Source organism: Plectropomus leopardus, chromosome 17, assembly GCF_026936395.1.
Source record: "Plectropomus leopardus strain MGB_pleo_1.0 chromosome 17, ASM2693639v1, whole genome shotgun sequence".
NCBI classification, from domain to species: Eukaryota; Metazoa; Chordata; class Actinopteri; order Perciformes; family Serranidae; genus Plectropomus; species Plectropomus leopardus.
The window spans coordinates 10220068-10240253 of NC_142192.1; the positions used below are offsets into that span (position 1 = coordinate 10220068).

Genomic DNA, 20186 nt, shown 5'->3' on the forward strand with positions numbered 1-20186 from the left:
AAAACAGTGAGCACCCATTAGAAGGTACTGGGCTAGCAGCCTGTTTCAGAAGTGCCAAGTGCCATCGGAAAAACACCGTTTTGTAATGTGATGCTGCTTTATAAAGTGTTTTTACAGGTTTTAATCACCTGGTCCTTCTATTTTGAAGAGGAGGAGACCTCTGTGGATAATACGGCTCCTGAATTTAAATGCCACTACATCTCCCTGAATCTTACACACCATTCCTTTAACAGTAATGTTACACAGACAGATTAAAGTTTGGGATTTAATTTGTGTTAGTTTAACCTAATTCTAAATCCTCAATTTCATCACTTGTGTACTTTGAAGGTGCATGAATAAGGTCCATTTTGTTTTGGAGAGGACGAGACCTCTGCTGATAATTTCAATTCCCAATAAAATCTCCTAAACAAACAAAAACACTCTTGGAATTTTAACCAGGAGAAGTTTCAGCTGGTTGCAATCTGCAAACTTCATCAACAGATGCCAGTAACCACGGCTAAATCCTACACACCGTTTCTTTCAAGGACGGTAAACTGAAACTAAAAAAAAATATATATATATACTTTAAGGGGGATAAAAACAATAATAGGCCATGCAACAAAGAAAAACTTCAAATAAATCTTTAATGATTATTAAAAAACAAACAAAAATCAACCTGGAAATGAAACATCTTTATTCCTAACTATTTTGGCAAACAATAAATCACATAATAAATCCTAGCTGTAACCATTACTGATTAAACCTTGTTGGATGGGTACGGGTCACATCACATCTATAAGGTATAGCTGTCTCCAGAGGACAATATCCAGGCCTCCTCCGGTTATTGTCACAATCACAGCTCCAGCCCTGGCCCAAAACTTCATAATCAAGTAACAACTCGGCTATAGTGTGCTTTTATTGAAAAGGTGCTATCAAAGATGTAGGCCCAAATCAATGAGGCAACTGTCATCCACAGCCGGGAACATTAGGCTAGCACTAAAGTGAATATTTTGAAATGGAAGACATTAAATGCTTAACTGGACGAGATCAATATTGCTCGGAGGGAGTGACAAGACATTAGAAACACAGATTAATTCATAACAGCGTGCAGGTCTTTACAAACACCAGTAACAGGAATGTAATTTATAAAAAAGGTGGGTAATTTTTTTTTCATGAAATACGTCTTTACAGATGTTTACAGCTCCTCCTATTGTACCTTCTTTACAGTGTCTTTTCAGCAAGTGGGATGACTTCGTCCTCCTGACTTGTCACATATCCAAAATCTGACATTGTTTTCTTCACAAAATTGTGAAAATAAGACCGACAGAGATAAGACCAATTTAGGCACTTTTTAAAAGCATTTTGCTACAGTTCAGTGCTTGTTGCTGCCAGGAAATGACACTCAAAAATGCAGAATGTCTTTCCGTACTGACTTCCAGTGACTTGTTCAGAAAGGCTACTATTGCTTTGTCGAGGCCACTGCGCCAATAGATCCTTTTGCAATGGATGGCAGTAAAAGTCGTCTCTACAGTTTCACCCAGCGGGCCTCTGAGGTTAGAACCAAGTGATGTGTTAAATGTTCTAGCGTGTCACTGCTCTGGCTGTGATGTGAAATAATCATCTGTCCGGAAAACGCTGGGGACCTCTTGACGCTGATGTGGTGCCGGTCTTCTCGGGCTGGCCGGTTTCTGTCAGAGACACAAAGTGAATCCTAATTATCCAACAGCACTGACTGGCATAAAAGTACAACAATTTCCGTGCAGGATTTTAAATGTTATTTGAAAAATGTTACCAGCACAAAACACAGATTCACACCAGAATTCACTGGTTACTTCATGATTGTTACTGTGAAAACACATAAAAAGTATTGAGCTGAAAAAATTACAAATCTAGAACTGCAAATCCACAAGTACATGAAGGAGCTCTCACATTTAGGAAGCCCGGGACACTCATTGTGCGGAGGATCTTCTTGAAAGCACCCGGTAGTGTTCCTAGTTCTCCTTCTGCCTGCGTGACCTGCTCCTCCATCGCACTGACGTTGGCTCCAACCATCTTTACAAAGGCCTGCAGGCACACCGCAATAATATAGCTGATCAAACTTAGATTCTTTGCAACATTATTTGAGACAAAATCATTCAAGACAGTTAAACATCACATATAAAACCTCAATACTGATTCCAAAAAAAGTTGCAAATCCTGTTTTGACCTATATGCAGTAGAATACAGTGCCAAGACAAGATATTTAAAAATTAAACTGATAAGTTTTAGTGTTTTTCCTAAATATACAGCCACACTAAGCATGATTCCTGCAGCTTAAGGCAAGGTAGATTTTAAACTTTCAAAGACTTTCTTAATGACACTTGGAAATGACATACATTTGAATGATATATACCTATTTTAAGATCAGATTTGATTATCAGTTGTTTTTTTCTGTTTATTTATCATGACATGTCCAAAGCCAGCTGAAAATGTGACAATCGAATGATAATTTCTGTTTTTACAACTTCTAAATCTCATAACCAAACTTGAAAAAGAACAATTTTATTTTGCCCAAAATGTTTATTGCATCATAAAATATGACTTTTGAAAAGAAAAGGTTTGATTATCATTATCAACCCTTTTTAGAGTGGAACACACGGAAGACAATGAACATATTATATTTTTATAAAGGTTTACCAACTCGCATTTCTGTTCGGTTTTCTGGGTGATTTTGTGTTTGTATGAAGCACTATGTGTTACAGTTTTGCTTGAATTAAAAGTGCTATACAAATTAAGTCTGATTGATTGATTGATTATATCATAGGTTTCATATTACATCAATTTCAGAATCCTTGTTAGTGTACTTTGTGGTCTGTTTTGGTCACATGATTCCAGTCATTGGATTAAAACGACCACTTACCTCTAACTTGTCAATTCTTCTGTATATTTGTCTCATTTCATCCGACTTCTGCTGGATTTGAGGTAGGTTTTCATTCACTATCTGGGAGGTATCATTACGGATCTAAAGGAATACAGGATGTGAGAGACATATATGCATTTTATTCAATTTCTAAAAAAAAAAATAAATACAAAGCATTCATAAGATTTAGCCTGACGTAGCTTACCATATCCAGCATTCCAACAAACTCATCTACTCTCGTCAGCATTTCTTCCAAGCTCTTGTCCAAGCACAGGATCTAGAAGAGAAATCATTAACAGAAAGGCTGTGAGAATGTTACCATTGACCCGAGCTGGCGTAGGACTGTGCACTTTAAATAGTCCCACACACCAGTTATAGCTGGAATTCAATAAAATGTCTTTAAATTGAGCGAGCGAGAACCACAAGGCCAAAACACAAGGGCCTTTGTCTTCCTACAGAGCCAGCTGGATAGCTTAGCTTCTGTGTAAATTGCCTGGTGTCACGCATTTCCACTTAATGTCAACTCAGGAGTGACAGCAGTCTGGTTAGTCTGCCATCATAAATAATCCAAGAAAAAATAGTTCCTACAAACATAGACAACTGTCTCTTCAAGCGGATGTTCTTTATCTTTTTTTTTTTTTTTTTTTTGAGCTAGGGTTTATAGCTGTAACCTAAAAAACAGAGGAGTGGGCTCGTGTCACATGACTTGGACTCAACTAAGTCAGTCTTGACTCATGATGATCTGATGACTTCAGGCTTGATGCAATACAATACGACTTGCAAATCCATTTAGATTTGGACACCGGTTACACACTCAACAAAAAAAATCACATTATAAAATAGTGTTTAGTGAACTAGTTTCATTTTCCTGGTAGTGTATATTTTTACTGCATATATGTATTTAAAGATGACACTACATCTTTTCACATTAAACGACTCAACCAAAAATGTTTGTAATATGCAACTTTTTTAACTTACACATGATTGTAATTGTGCCACAGGAACACCGTAAAAAGGCACACATGACTGAGATAAAACAATGACATCATTTAGGTTACTTTATTTTTCACTTTGGAAAGCTCCGTCATGTGTCAAAGAAGGTATTAAAAAAAGCTCCTTCATGGAGCTTCAAAATGACATACATTTGAATTATACATACCTGTTTTAAGATCAGATTTGATTATCAGTTGTTTTTTTTTCTGTTTATCATGGCACGTCCAAAGCCAGCTGAAAATGTGACAATCGAATGATAATTTCTGTTTTTACAACTTCTAATAATACATGTTGCAATTTTAAAAACTGGTGGTAAAATTAACACAAAGCACTGACATCCAAAGTTATGTCCCTCTTCTTTAAGCCAAAATAAAAAAAAACAAAAAAAAACAAATCCTTCACCAGTGCTTAAAAAATAGTTGACACGCCTCCCCCTTTGTGCACCATTCGTCTGTTAAATAACGAACAGTCCCTAATGTCTGAGTACTTCTTCCACCGCTGCTCACATCCCAGTGGACCCGAACCAGTGAAAGCACACCAATAGGGGGATGTCACGACCCCACTGTCGCTTAGCAACAACTTCACTTTCAGCCATTGGTTATGAACTGCGTTGCTCGTCAGTTGAAGTGATTTATTTGCCAAATAACAGAAGCTACAGATATTTCGTAAACAAAGAGCTAACGGGAACTTAGCTAGTTAGTGCGTACATTGCTCCACATAACTTGGTGTCTGAGCACAAACCTCTTCTCCCGCGGTCGCCCTGATGTAGGAGGAGTAGCTGAGGGCGCTGTGTCTCAGGACCTCGTCGTCCTGCTCCGGGTACTGCTGCTCCGGTGTCCCGGGCTCTGCTGCTTCGTTGAGGCTCGGGCTTTGAGAGATGTTAACGTTAGCTGCTGCGCCAAAGCTGGGGCTCTGCGACACGGTACCGCTGCTGAGGATTTCGCTCACCATGGACAAACTGCTCGCGCTCTGGGAGACGATGCCGCTGTCTCTGCTTATCTCAGCGCTGGACTCCTCCAGGGGAGACAGCAGGCCCACTCTGTCAACCCGATGATGGTCCATATCGCCTGTCTTTCAGGTCCACTGCCGTGTTTTGCCTTGTCAACTGACTCGGTCACGTGTGTTGTGCAGCTGATGGTGGCTCGCAAGGGTCAAAATAGTGTAACGCGCAATAAAGAATTGGGGGGAAAAAAAAACTTTTACTTGACTGTAAATTGTCAGTTCATGTAACCTATAATTGAATTTAGAAATAAAAGACACATTTATTAAACCGAAAGCGTATGAAATACAAACTGATTATCAAAAACAGTTAATGACATATATCTGCCAATGAGATGTATCAACAAACATTGGGATGAAGCAAAGCCCTGTAGTGAATAGATGATAAGGATAGATGTTAAATAAAAAATAAAAATAAATTGCAAAGAACATAAACACGACAGCTAATTTGCACGATTTCTACCTCAGGTAATATATATTGTATTTATTCACAATCATATACATTCACATAGGCTTATGTATGTAAATATCCATATTCTTTTAACTTATACTCTGTCACATTCTTGTGAATTTTCCCACTGTGCACTATTTTACCACTTATTTACTTAACAGTTAATACACTGCACACCATGTGTCTATCTAAGTTATAGGAAAGATAAGGTGTTTATAGAGTATTTAGATGTTGTTTATTGATAATTTTATTTGATCTAATTTGTTTTTCAGTTTATATTTTTTAAATTCCTTTTTAACCCTATAAAAGCTGAGCAAATTGATTTGACTTCTTTAAAAACAACAACAACAAAAAAATAAAAGAAAGAATATTACCTAAAAATAAACACAAAAAAGAGTCAAAAACAAGAAACTGCCCAAAAAAACCTTACCTTTCCCCCTGTTTTTCATGCTTCTCACTCTTGAGCAATGTGTGAATTTCCTCAGTGTGGGATTAATAACACTAATTATATTTTATCTTAATTACTTTTGGAATAGGAAATGCCCCAAACTATAGTAATGTGTCTGATTTCATGTTTTCACGATTAAAATAGTGTAAGCTTATTCTTTCAGCCAAACAGCATTTCAAAGTCTTCATGAGAAATTATTGTCTCATCAATTTTAAAATGCAAATGGCAATATTTTGAGACACTGAAGTTGCACTGGTATGAGATGTCATTGCAATCTCTGCCAGCAGATGGCAGACAGAATTGCTGCATGGCAATCACCTTTGTTGGTCTTCACAGGTCTGGTGCAGAGGCAGTATGTATGGCATTGGTTAAAAATGTTCATCACACCTTTCATCACTTAAAATATCTAATAGAATTGATTAGCTGTCAAATCTGTTTATTTGGAGAGAGGATGTGCAATGAATCCCCCTTAATTTAAAATAAGCATTTGAAAGAGCATTAACATGGTTTCATTTATGTATGTGTCTTTGCACATCAGATTTTGAACTCTCTTAGTCCAGATGTTTTTCTGTTTATTTAATGTTTCACAAGACCTTGTCAGCTTTAATCAGTCTACACTTGAATCTCAAAATTGCTCGCTGAGCATCTGTGTCACATGTGAGGAACTGAGCTCTTTCACACTTTTGGGCTAAAACTTTTTCAGACTACATGGATGAGCTGCATATACATGTTTTCAGCTGATCTCTCATGGTTCATATGCGGGTTGCCCATGGTTAAAAGTCATGTTTAAATGCAGTGATGATAACTCTTTTAGGGGAAGGAGGTGTCTACCAAAAAAACTGAAATCTGCTGCTGATTGGTGGTGCTGACTGTCAAGGCAGACCGGCTGGGTATCAATGATGTATTAGCTGTTTGAGCAGCGTGGCACCTCGAGTAAACACAGCAGACAAACATTCATTAGCAGAGAGGTGAAAGGAGTGTGCTGCTGCAGGAGGGCCTCTGACCCAGAACAAAACTGCATTCCTGCTGCAAGTCTATGTTGAATATTTTGGATGATATGGCTGGTTGGGCCTGAGAAAAGCATGCCAGCCTTCATTCTTCACTATGTGATGTCTAGAGCACAGTGTTGCAAACTTGACCTGTGTCCTATCCACCTTACCTCAGCCTGACTGCTGCCTTAAACCACCACTGACCTGCATTACACTGTAGATATAGATAACTTAAATGAGGTTGAAGGTACAATGAAAATGTTTCTATTGTCTTTGAATAGTCATTTAATCAGTGGTCTGTGTGGTTTTACCTGGCTTGTTTTAGGCACTGCGTCTTGATGTCTTCACTGTAGCTGCAGAATGCTAAAAAATACAGAGTAATTTCCAGAGAAACCAAAGTCACACCCCTTACAATGTGTTTTGTGGTTATGCATTACTCATCTACAGATGCTGCTGTTGATGAAGAAATTGGGATGTCAGACTCTGCCGTGACTATTTGCTTTGACTGTCAGCAGCATGCAGATTCTGAGTTTTGCTTATCAGGGGATACAACCATGATGTTTGCAATTTCACCCCTAAAACCCAGTCAAGCTGACACGAAAGTATCTTGATATCACATTGTCTTTGTTCAGCCAGTATATTTCTATTAATCCTACACCTACATTATGTTTGGAAGATGGAAAGCAGAGGGGAACAAAAGTTTACTGATAAAAGTTACATTATAGCTAATTTATGCACCAACAGCCTAAAAACGTACTTGAGTGATGAAATTGAGGATTTAAAATGAGGTTAAACTAAGACAAACTGTGATCTGTCAGTTTGTTTTTAAAGAAACTGTGTGTAAGATCTAGGGAGATTTAGTGGCATCTAAATTCAGGAGCCGAATCATCCGCAGACGTCTCTTCCTCTCCAAAACAAACAGAGGTGATTAAAACAGTTAAAAACACTTCATAAAGCAGTTTCACAGTACAAATCAGTATTTCTCCGACCCTGTATGGTGTGTTTTAGTCATTGGCCGACAGGTTCTTGTGATCTGCACTCTAATGCTGTTTCCTGCGGACCTGCATGTATGTCTCCAAGCACTGAATTTGTTCTTTCCAAATCTGACTCTGAACTGTGAAAATTGAAACTGTATTTCAACAAGTAATTTGAAACGTGAGATCTGAATACTGTTTGGAATTCAATTTCAATTCATGCTATTCAGATTCAGTTTTTCCAATGCAATTATACCAGTTAAAAGTGCAAATTCAAACAAGGCATTTCTAATTCATTTTTTCACTTTCAAATTATGTGGTTCAAATTCATTTGATTAAAATTCAAATTTGGTTTCTAGTGACACAATACCATAGTGACCCATGGACTTTTAACTGACACAGTCCAAATCTTTAGGAACTATATAAATGCGGAACCAAATATCACATTTCTATTTTGCAGACTTAGAATAATTTATTGGAACAGATACAAGGATTTGATCACAATCATCAATGCATAAAAGAACTATTTAAAAAAAAAATCATACTCTAAACAGCATTTATCAGAATATAAGAAATATAGATTTTACTCTTTAAAAACATCCATAAGCAACCCCATGTTGGTCCCGGTAATAAGAATGAAAAGGATCTTTAATAAAAGTGGTCACTAACAAAAGAGATTAGGCTGTAGGCACATTCAGAACTCTAGGATACAGTGGACTTGCCTAAAAACACGTATTTGTTCTGATGCTTATTACATACGTACAAATCTTTTGATGTAAGACGAAGACAGCTTTAAAAAATACAGGAAATATATACAATACATTTTCCGCGTTTCCTGGCTTGCAACTTCCAATGATCAATTATCTTGTAAAAGCAGAGAAGTTACAAAATTAGTATCTGACAAAACACACTGGTGCTCATGTTTATCCGGCCTGGTGTTCCAGTTTTAGTCTCTGAGCAGTTGGGATGTTTGTGTCTGTGTTTGTTTGTAAGTATTATAGGGTAATGACGGTGCCGTCCTCCTCCACCCCTCCCCTGGGCAGTGCGAGACTGTGTCGTGGGTCCGTTTTCAGAGAGCTGAGGATTCTGTGCAGGCTGCCGTTGCTGTGACGGAGGGCTGGGTTGCTGCTGTGATGCGGAGGCTGTATTTGGTGATGGCGGTGCTGGGACTGTTGGTGCGGGTTGTGCTGAAGGTTCAGGTCTCTGTGGAGCTGGTAGCTGAGGCTGCTGTGGTGGTGGTGGTGGGACCCTCCGTTGAGGCTCGGCTGGGAGTGGAAGGAGGCAGTGGAAACCACCGACGCAGGACGTGAGGGCGGGCTCGGAGGTGCCGCTGGGCCTGAAGCTGTTGTTGGTGTCTGCTGGTGTGTGCGAGACGCACTGGACGCCATAGAAGCGTTTGACCTCTGAGACGGCCGCTTGAGGCTGCTCTCAATGACTATATCCGTCTCTTCATCGCTCTCCAGGTCATCTTGGTACCCGTGTGCTCCAGATGACACCATTGAGGTAACCCCCATTGAGGCAACAGACAAACTCGGGTAACCAGTCGACCCGCTGCTGTCAGACGACTGGCCGGAGCTCCCCGAGATCCTGCTGCTGCGGACCACATTATTGCGCTGATTCACCGGCTTGACTGTCACGATCAGGTTGTGGCTGTTGGCGATCATCATATCCGTCACCTGATCTAAAGACTTTCCACTCACTTCAATGCCGTTCACCTCCAGCACCTCATCATTCACCGCCAGCAGCCCGGTGCTCTCCGCCAACCCTCCCGGCACCAGCCGAGATATGAAGATGCCAGGGACTTTCTCGAGTCCGTGTGACGTCACCCGTACGCTGGTTCCATCTCGGATGTAAAAGCCAAGGGGTTTGTCTGAGCCGTGGCGATACAGTCGGACGCGGCGGTGAGATTCAGGTAGGATGTCCACATCGATGATGGAGGAGACGGGCCGGAAGTCTTGCGGCATGCCGATGCGAATGTGTGGTCGCTTGCGGTTGATGTCATTGTTGCGTAGGGCAACCACCGCCTTCTTCTTTCTAGTTATTGTGTTGGTGCCATAGTTAGAGTAGTCGACCTCTTCTGTAGAGATAAAAGGGAGACAGAGAAACAGGAAGTGTTAGAAATTCTTTGTTTATATGCAGGCTGAAAACATTTTTCAATGTGCACTTTGTCCGCAAAAGTTAAAGGCAACGAGGAAAAACTATCTTAAAGCTCAAAAAGATTGAGAGAGGAGAATCTGGAGAGTTAAACTGACAACACAAAAATGTCCATCCGGGAATTACAAAACCTGTACATGAGTCTTTGCCTACATATTTAAATCAAACCACCTGCCAAACAAATTCAACAAGCTTTGATCAAACTATGCACAGATGTGCTTGAAAATAACTTTCCTGTGAGAGACCTGTTAATCATTTATACAGATTTTATTCCATGTGTGACATAACACAGTTCTTATTACTCAAGTTCTTGCTGCTTTACTCCACAAGCAGGTTAAGTATGAAACCAATGTTTTTACAATGATGAGTCCAACCTGCGTATGAAAAATGGCATGCAAGCATATTAACTGGATTCACACACGGCTGATACTAAGTCTGTCTCTGTGTGCGTGTTCGTATGATACGCTGAGTGTGCAGAGCATTCCTGCCTGTGCTGACAGAGGTGACCCACCCTTCAGCTACCAGGCAGCAGCTGTACAGATTCACAATGTTCTTTTCTACACAGGCACATACATGCACTGTTCTCAGTACACGAACTCAAAAGATAGTAAACAGCAGAGTTGTCCCGATGCCTTAACCAGTATTGGGAATGCCTTCAATGTGCTGCCTAAAATGCTGGATTGGGTATTCTATGCACTGATCCAATACCATTTACCATTGTAAAAACATTGGTTTCATACTTCCAGTTTTTTTGGAAATCAATTCTTTGCCACTGTAAAAGAGTACACAGCAAGTTGTGCTGTGTAGCCACTGGCAATTACTGTTTCAGGGCAGCAAAGTGGAATTCATTTAGTTTTGTTTGTGTTGTATTTTTTTAAAAAGTATCATTATTATTATTAATATTATTTCCAGTAAATAATAAAATGTTAGACATCAATAAAATGTCAGCAATGTGGCAATATTTCACACAACAAAGTCCCAGCAGTAAAAAGGCAACATGTACAGTAGAGATGCAGCAGTTTGCCATGTTATGAACATCGACCGTTATCATACCGTGTACATCTGCTAATCTATGGCATTAAAGAGAATGAAACCGGACAATTTTCAAAACAGATTTTTTTCTAATGAAAAAAACTGGTTTCAGTTACAACAAAATGTTTGTTCAACCAAAAAACAGTCCTTTAAAAGGTTATTGTAACTAATAATAATAACTCGGGATATTTCTGGAGAAAGATATCATACCGGGAAAATTTCATACAATTGCAATCCTAATGTACAGTATGCAAGGCTGTAGTTTTGAGGGGTGGCATTAGTGTAGTCATTTTTAACTTCAGCAGTCGTACAAAGACGGATCACATGAAGAGCACAACTATTTCACCAAAGCAAAGGAGAAAAAACAGGGGAAAAAGCAGGAGCAAATGTTAGAAACTGCATTCCAGCAATGCCAGAAATTCCACACAGACAACTCAGAAACGACAAAGATAACTGACAAAACTGCCCGAATTTATTGTTATGGAAGACCAACGTGCTAGTGGTTGAAAAGTCGGTGCTTTGGTGCTTAATGGATCGAATAGGTACTCGGTGTCGGTTCATATGCAGGCTCAGGTACAGGAAAAGGAAAAAAAATTGTATCGGGACATCTTTAGGAAACCGTCCTCCACTAGATGAACTGGTACGAGACCCCCTATGATATAATACAGTGTGGAAAGAAAGAGCTGTTAGGGAGTCTCAATTAAAGCATGATGTTTCCAACTGGAATGAAGAATTTACTTTGAATGCACACACTGAATCATGGCTCTGAAAAAAGACAGTGCCAGATAGTGGGAGATGATACAGTGTGCTCCATAATGAAAACAAAATAACCTGATAGTTCTCTTATCCCCCGTCTCAGGCAGACAGGAAATCTGGACACAACACAGCCTGAAGTGACAGGAAGTGAAGGTTCCCAGGCGGGAACATCAGCTCCCTGCACTTCCATGGCAACGGCGATGAGTCATCTTTGTCCTACTGTTTGGGACACCTGCTTTCTCAAATGATTGTGGGTGAGCGCACTGTAATTTTTGGCGCCGTCTTCAAAGTGCAAGGAGGGAACAGTGAAACAAATACGGAGTCTCCGAACGCAGCCAGCTGGCCGCTCGACCCCGTGGCCTCCGAGGAGCGTGGACGTCTGCCGTACAACTCCCTATGCAATGCTGACTCATCATTAATACACGCTCTCATCCTTCACCGCCTCCTCTTGCTCCTCCTGACTAAGCAGCACGTTTTACTACAGCTTCAGATATGGAGGATCTGGTGGGAAATAGTGTGAAACCAGTCTGTCAGAAGAGAAGACGCAGCTTTTGCCTATGTCAGCAGTGATACAGACCACAATGCATGTGGGGAATTGGTGATGACTAAATTGGGGGGAAAATAAGAATGATAAATGAGTGTTGGTGACAGAGTAGATTGACGTTGCTTGGCGCAGCACGAAATAATGCTGTCAAGCGCTCATGAACTCAAGCCAAACTGCTGTGACTAAAGAACTAGCCTTATCTTATCAACTGCTGCTGCTTTAAAATGCTATTTTTGAGCTTCTGAATATCAAACAAAGTGCACGGTATGCTTACTTTTCTGGGCATATCGAGGCGCAAGCTTATTTGATTGAATCCAGACAAGGCATCTGCTAAAGGGCTGAAATTTCTACCACAAGTGCAAGTCTCCCTGATGGGAACCACGTTTGAGGGGACGGCTGCAGAGTCTCATTACAGGTCTATGGTGCAACACCCTCCTCCTTCCACACCCTCACCTCAGTCTGAAACCACACAGCACACCACATCACCAGTTGTGTTTAGTAGGATAGGTGATCTTTCTGTCAGAAATCCTATGTGTACAACTGCAATTATGCTTTCTATTTGTAATGTCTCACAGCTGTTCTGCAAAATCCCATAAGAAGCCCATGTTGGTGTCATTTGTTTAAAGGAACCTACAGATACAAAGACACGGGGTGTGTTTGACATGTCCTGGGGCAAAAGATGAAGAGGACAGATTAAAGTTAAACTGAGCAGGGATTATATCTGGATTTTGGGACACCTTGTGCTGATTACGCAGATTTCAATACACCAGTGGCGCTTCATTTTCAAGAGTCTATATCTAAGTTCTGTCTCACTGATGTCCTCTACTGTTCAGCAATGAAATGAACAGCAATAACAGGTCAAAATACACACCTCTCCCCTTAAATTCTCTTTTTAAAAGTAAGACCAGCAACTCAGAAGAGAAACTCAGTGAGCAGAAAACTAGCACATGCCTAGCGTAAACCAACTGATTCGATCATACAGGGGATGACTTTGTAATGACAGCTGTCTACCCGACTAAAAAGTCAATAAAAGTATCACGCTTCATGTAATCTATCTAGATGACAACCAAGCATCCAGAAATGTCACATAGTTTGTGAAAGAATGTGAATGTAAGCCAAGACGGTATAAAAGAAGAAGGCGTAAAACAACAAGGAAAAACAGCCGCAGGTGAAGCAGTTAAACTGCGAGTTAAAATTCTGACATTCAGCAAACCCTCAATTAGGGATCACTACCATGCAAAGTGAAAGCTTATCAACAACATCCAGAAATGCCATCCAGATTGTTACCAGTGCAAAGTTCAAAGCCAGCATAGTGGCTGTGAATGGGGGTGTGTTAGTGCCCATGGCATCCTGGGTAAGTTGCAAATGAATGCACCAGTGGAGCTCTGGACTAAACAGAAAGCTTGTATTTTGCGCCATTTTGCATTTTTTTTCCCTACAAATGAACCTGTAAGTTTCGGGTTAAAGGGTGTAGGGCATAAATAAACCAAAACTGACATCACCACCCTGAAGTCATGCTTCAGGCAGAAATACAATAGTTATAACCTTTAAGCTCACTATCATTCGAATTGTTTCAGCCTTTTTTGTCAGTCAGAAATGTAATATGTCTGGTTCCAGTTTCTCAGTTTTGCTTTGTCATTAATGGTAGTAGCAAATTAAATCATTTTTACTTTAGACAGGAGGATAACAAAATAAGCAATCTAAACACGTCACCTCGGGCTTTGGAAAATAGAATTTTCACCAAAAAATGAATCAGTTAACCATTAAAATAATTAGTGGATTGACTGATGGTGAAAATAATTGTTAGTTGCATCCTTTTAACTGCACCATGCCTTCCATCAAAAACACGCTGAAGCTATGGCATGTTTCCCTGGTAACTAAAACCACTGGAGCATCATCGGACTGCAGTATTTGAAGATGCCAAACAAATTAAGATGTCGAGTCATAGAACCAGACTGTGGCAGCGAAATCCTGTCTGTCTATTAAGCCTGTCTGCTGGGTTGGGGTATTATATTCAGGGCCAGTGCGTTCATCAGAGTGAAATGGGTTTTTCCATTGCAAAGTTAAACATTATGTTCTCTGCTACTGTTGAAAAAAACCCCTGATGAACACACTCCATGGTAGAAATTGTATGTTTCATAGTAAAATTGCATGTGCTTCCTCTGCTGGACTGTAGAGTTTTAACTAAATGCGATTGCAGTCTGGGATAATGCAGGAAAATTGCTCTGCCCTTTAAATTATAGATCAAAAAAGACTTTTCTAAACCCGTCCATTGTCATAAAGTCCACCGATGACTACAAAGAAGATAAGTAAGGCTGAACTATCAGGTGCCACAGCTCTCTGGCCCTAACTCGACCCCGCCAAGTGCAGAACACACACACACACACACACACACACACCCACACACACACACACACACACACACACACACACACACACACACACACACACACACACACACACACACACACACACACACACACACACAGCTGAACTAAGTGAGCACGTTCCAGTCGATCACACAAAGGTTATCGTAACAACTCCTGACAAACCTAATCCCTGCTACACTGAAGCATGATGGGTAAGCCAATGTGAACCCGTTAATCAGAGACTGTCGGGTCACTGCCAGGCTCGGCAGGCTAAACAGCACCTCAGATCAAAGCCTGTTAGAAAAGCCTGGTGCTTCAATTAGCTGTTACTCAATATTTCCACAGTGTTATTTTACCATCACGTTATTTACAGATCAGAGTATGAAATATTAAATGCAAATTTAAGTAATGCACAATCTATGGAAGCAAATAAGAGACAGAAGTATTTGAATTTTGGCTGACTACATAATATTGACATTTTAACACAGATTAATGAATTGCATTTTACGTTAATTAAAAACCATCACCCTTTTGAAATTAAAATAAAAAAATATTTATAATTTCAAATGGGAACATCCTGTATAATCAATTGCACATTAACACTGCAAAATACGTATTTTGAGGTTCAATTGTTGCTTTCTCAGATCACATGACAGACAAACTGCGCTCTGATCGGCCACAAGTCGGTTTAAATGCATTCAGGCTCGATTGCCTTATCCTTCCCTGGTTAGTCAGGCTTGTGCCATTTGGAAATGTTCATCTTGAATGTTTGCATCATAATTTGACAACCTGAATCTTTTTTTTAATTCTGAAACTTGAATGTTTTGGATCCCTATTTGTGAACACTGGAAAAATTATTAAATGCATTTTTTTTGTATTGCAAAACAAGAAATAACATCAGATACATGGTTTTCACTGTCAAATACCTCAATGCAATAAATTTGGTGGTGTTAAAATCTTAATATGAAGTACTCAACAGCTATTAAAATACAAATACTTATGTCTCGTATTTGCTTCAGTAATGATCTATGAGGACAAAAAGCATCTGTGCTCCTACCAAGCTTGCACCAAACTTAAGGTCAGGGAATTCCACTACAAGTACAGTTAATAACAAGGCTAAACGCTGACAGGGATGGAAAAAACATTCATTCACTTAAACAACATTTAACATCTGTGGTGAAGAGTATCAGTAAGGGTAATACGAGCGCTCTGACACAGCTGGGTGGATAAAGACAGAAGGACAGAAACTGACTGGGATTTCCACATTACAGTTTTCCAGTAATGTGAACCTAAATTCTTTCTTACAGTATACTGGTATAAAATCATCATGAAAAAAAGTGTTTTATTTAGGAATACTGGAGCTAATAAAAACTCCTGCAAGAGGAAAAAAAACCCACACAAGGCCAGGCGAAAGAGGTCAAAGGTGGAAAGACGGCTTCTGGGTGATTCTGCTCTGTGCTATGTGCTTTAGTCTGTGTGTGTGTGTGTGTGTGTGTGTGTGTGTGTGTGTGTGTGTGTGTGTGTGTGTGTGTGTGTGTGTGTGTGTGTGTGTGTGTGTGTGTGTGTGTATGACACTTGAGGAATGCTGTGGTAGTCGGAGATATCTCCGAACAGGTTGAAGACCTGCATAGCTTCTGGAGACAGGCACAGGCAGCTTTGAACCAAAGAGACTGGCTATTTCAAGCTTGCCATGAAGCTGTTGAAGTAATGCGATCCATCACTGGCATATTGCTAATCTTTTTCACACCCACACTTAGAGCTAAATGAGAGCTACCTGACAATCATATGAATTAATCTTAAATATATATTTTTTTTATGTAGTTTTGTTGCTTTGGGGTTCAAAAACAGACCAATAAGAAGTCAGCTAACTGGCCATTTTTGCATCTGGCTCTCAGTTGCTTTTGAAAGCCTCATGCTGTTCTTGGAAAAAGAAGAAAAATAGTCTTTGTTCCATTGCAGCCCACCTCTAGTTAACCAGAGCTGTGAGGATAAAGCCCCTTAAAGTCCTACTGCTTTTCCACCATCTCCCATAAAAGACAGGAATCTAAAGAGTTTTATGATCAGCCATTAGGGCCTCTGTGCACACTTGTTCCTGGCAGGTCTTCTTACATTCACTTCTGACTCGACATGACTGTAAACAGAAAATGAGGAGACAGTGGGAATGAACTGAAAGAAAAACAGACTTCTGCTTTAACAAAGATAAAAATATTTCTTATGCTTTTCTAATTAGAGCCCGAGCACTGAACTAAAGGAATTATTATCATTTATGCAAATGAATTGCGTTTTTGAGGGTCTGAAGGTGCTCAAAAACTCACAAAACTTTGCATACAAATCAGAACTGAGGGAAAAACAAAGTAGCATCCATGGTAGGTTTCACTAGATGTACATGGTTGGTATGCACGTGTATCATGTCCAGACGTGAAAAAAAGTCTCTTGGCGCCATACCCTAAACTCAACAGGAAGTCAGACATTTTCGATTGAAAGTGCAGTTTTTCTGTATTTTGCCGTTTACAATGGTTTTACTTTAATGAACTCCTTTGTGAGATTTACTCCAATCGACTTCAAATTTAGTCTGTGCCATCTTCACACCTTCAACATGAAAAGTTATTAAAGGTTTCAGTTTACGCTGAAGGCTGTGGCCATGGTGAGGTGTCAAATTTCCGTGTTTTGCCATGTAACAGTTTTTTTTAAATTTGCATGTATATTATTCAATCTGCCCAAAATTTCACATCTAATAACAGTCCAGACCTGAAGACATCAACATGCCAATTATATGTCATAGTCATTACACCACATACTACCAGGAATTGAGCTTTGTGTGACATTATCATTTGATTTATGTGTGTGTGAGCCATATTCAAATGGAAATTAATCAACGGGGAATTTGTGAGATGGGTGTTTGTGTTCGCCGCTCTGTAAGCACTGTTGTGAAAACTTGGCTTTACATAAGTGAACATGCAACACCACAGACACAACATGTCTGGTATGCTTTTGGTTCCTCTCAGCGGCACCACAATCTCTAAGCAGAGTTCAGACTAATAAGGTTTAAAGAGGTGTTTGGGGCCGGCCTCATGTGTGATATTTCACACAGGGCTTTGTGAAAGTTGGCACGCTATGTCCAAGTACTTTAGGTATACCTGTGTTGGAACCAGAGGCAGACTTTATCATAGTTTTTCATGATTTATCAGTGTCATGTGTACAGTGCTTACATGTGTATGCACGGTGTTTGCGTGTGTGGAAATCTTTGTGCTTGATGGGCAGTCCATGGAGGAACATGATGTATGCATCTATCCAATTATCAGCTCTGATTGGTTGAGTCACTGTCAAAGCAGAAAAATTAAAGTAAAAAATGTTTCGCTGTCATCCAAGAACTATATTTTCTATAAGACTGACGTTCATCCTGATTTTAAAACAGAATTTTATCAGTGGAAAGCCACATCATTATGTGCATGTAAGACTTGGGGTAGAGGCGACAACATCAACACCCTGCTAACAGCTTTAGCGGTGGCCCCTCAGGGGTCTGACCCCTGGTAATGATATTTTTACTCAGTGATATGACCCAGACACTAGCAGCCCTGCTGAGGAACTTGCAAACATCCAATCCTTTTAGTCTGCTTCACAGAGGCAATAGAGACAACCACATCCTGCAAAGACGACTTCATCACACACACGAAGGATGTGTGGAATTCTGATTAAGCACTTCGTATGGAGCTGCAATGACTAACCCATTGGCTGCCAGCTTTTAAATTAATTGCTAACTACTTTTATAACTGATTAATCGATTTGGTTAATTTCTTAAAAAAACAGAACTTAAAAATTTCCCAATTCCACCTTCTTAAATGTGAATATTTTCTGGTTTTAATACACCTCTATGACAGTAAACTATATTTGGGATTTGGATGTCATTTTTGGATTTGGCAAACACTGATGATCATTTCTGACCATTTTCTGACATTTTATTAAAAAAAAAAAACGATAAATGAAGAAAATGAACAAATGACTAATCAACAGTGAAAATCACTGTTAGTTGCAGGCCAACTTAGAGGAAGTGTCCAGCATTTTGGGAAATCCATGAATTAATCGTTTTACAGTCTGGCTTTAATACGCATTAAACAATCGAGATATAAAGCATGCTCATTTTTGAGCTCTAGAGGTGCTGGTTGGGAAATTTTGTTAGCTATGGGCAGAGCTAAGCTCGCTGTTTCCCCCGTTTCCAGGGTTTGTGCTAAGCTTAGCTAACTGCCTGCTGGCTGTACCTTTATATTTACTGTGCAGATGTGAGAGTGATGACAATCCTCTAATCCAAATCTCTGCAAAAAAGCCAATAAGCTTTTTCCACAAATTCCGAACTGTTACTTATTTATTGTTCTGAAAAAAAAATTATCCTACTTCTAAAAAATAGATGAGTAATAAATAAATAAAACACATTTGATAATCTGAAAAAATGCATTGTTACTGTTAAAAACAGGGCTATTCTGCTTAGCACATAAGATCTCCAGTTTTCACAAGACAGCCACGATATATATTCATCAGCTCACTTCTGTATGCTGAAACTACAGCCCATGACCTGCAGCCTGCTGCTCTGTCTACAGCATATCCAGCTACAGTCCATCTATGCAAGTGACATTCCTGCACCCCAACAATCCCCCCCAGCCCCCATCATGGTTTTCGGCCAAGCGTGACAAAGTGCTTAGTGACAGGAGAGACCATAATCACTGGAGAGGGGGGAGAGCACACAGAGAGAATGGTGAATAGTGCTAGACCCTGCTGCCTTTTGCATTAGGTCACTGGATGCTGTGGCAGTGGGCTCCATTCCTGGGCCCCACAGACACAGACGCGCACACACACACACACACACACACACACACACACACACACACACACACACGCACACACACACACACACACACACACACACACACACGCATACACAGCTGGAAGCTCCTCACTTTCAAAACCACCAGGAATATGGCATAAAGTAGAACAGGATGAAACAGCACATGACAGAGCACAGCCATGCAGGACAAAAAGAGACAGTCCGGCACTGTGCTGTACAGTAAGCATATGTATCCACTGAAACATTTTTCCTGCGGACACATTTGCATTTTTCTGTCCAGTTTGCATTAGAAAAGACATGATTTAATGAAATGCAGAGCGCTATTCTGTTGCTTTCTCCTCATAGCGTGGGCTCAGAAATAGCTGGTTTTCATGACTCTCCAGTGGTTTCATCCAAATACAGCAAAATGAGCTGAATAGCAAATTTCTACATTCCTCTCCCATGTAAATAAGCTGCAGCGAATACTAAAACAGTCATTTCTCCTCTAATGTTTGAGTTGCCCGGTCAAGTTTTCACCTTTGTCGATGTAAAGTGCACGTGGAGCCCCTTCCAAAGGGACGTACACATAAATGTGAGGAATGAACCAAAACAATCAGTATTCTTGGACGTCTCCTCTCTTCCCCATCGGAGACGGCCGGGAAGTCTATCTGTGTGTTTAGGGGCCGACCGCTGCCAAGACGTTCAGCTAACACTAACATGGAAAAAGAATCCAGACAGAATAAAGAAGAACTTCTTTTTTTAAACATGCAAACATATTTCACA

The 20186-nt window shown here is 40.1% G+C and overlaps 2 protein-coding genes across 2 annotated transcripts in view; both read right to left on the reverse strand.

Annotated features, from left to right (window-relative positions):
• Positions 1-604: 604 nt before the first annotated feature.
• bloc1s4 (biogenesis of lysosomal organelles complex 1 subunit 4) lies at positions 605-5005 on the reverse strand. Its single transcript, XM_042506614.2, has 5 exons — positions 4613-5005; positions 3084-3155; positions 2879-2980; positions 1909-2043; positions 605-1667 (listed from the first exon to the last, which is right to left on the reverse strand). Exons 1-5 carry the CDS (start codon positions 4931-4933, stop codon positions 1569-1571), a joined length of 729 nt encoding a protein of 242 aa, XP_042362548.1. The 5' UTR covers positions 4934-5005; the 3' UTR covers positions 605-1568.
• Positions 5006-8178: 3173 nt separating this feature from the next.
• pard6gb (par-6 family cell polarity regulator gamma b) overlaps positions 8179-20186 on the reverse strand; it is a 47461-nt gene continuing 35453 nt past the window's right edge. Inside the window, exon 3 of the mRNA XM_042507197.2 lies at positions 8179-9809. Within this exon, the coding sequence (XP_042363131.2) occupies positions 8728-9809 (1082 nt within the window). The 3' untranslated portion in view covers positions 8179-8727. The remainder of the gene's footprint in view (positions 9810-20186) is intronic.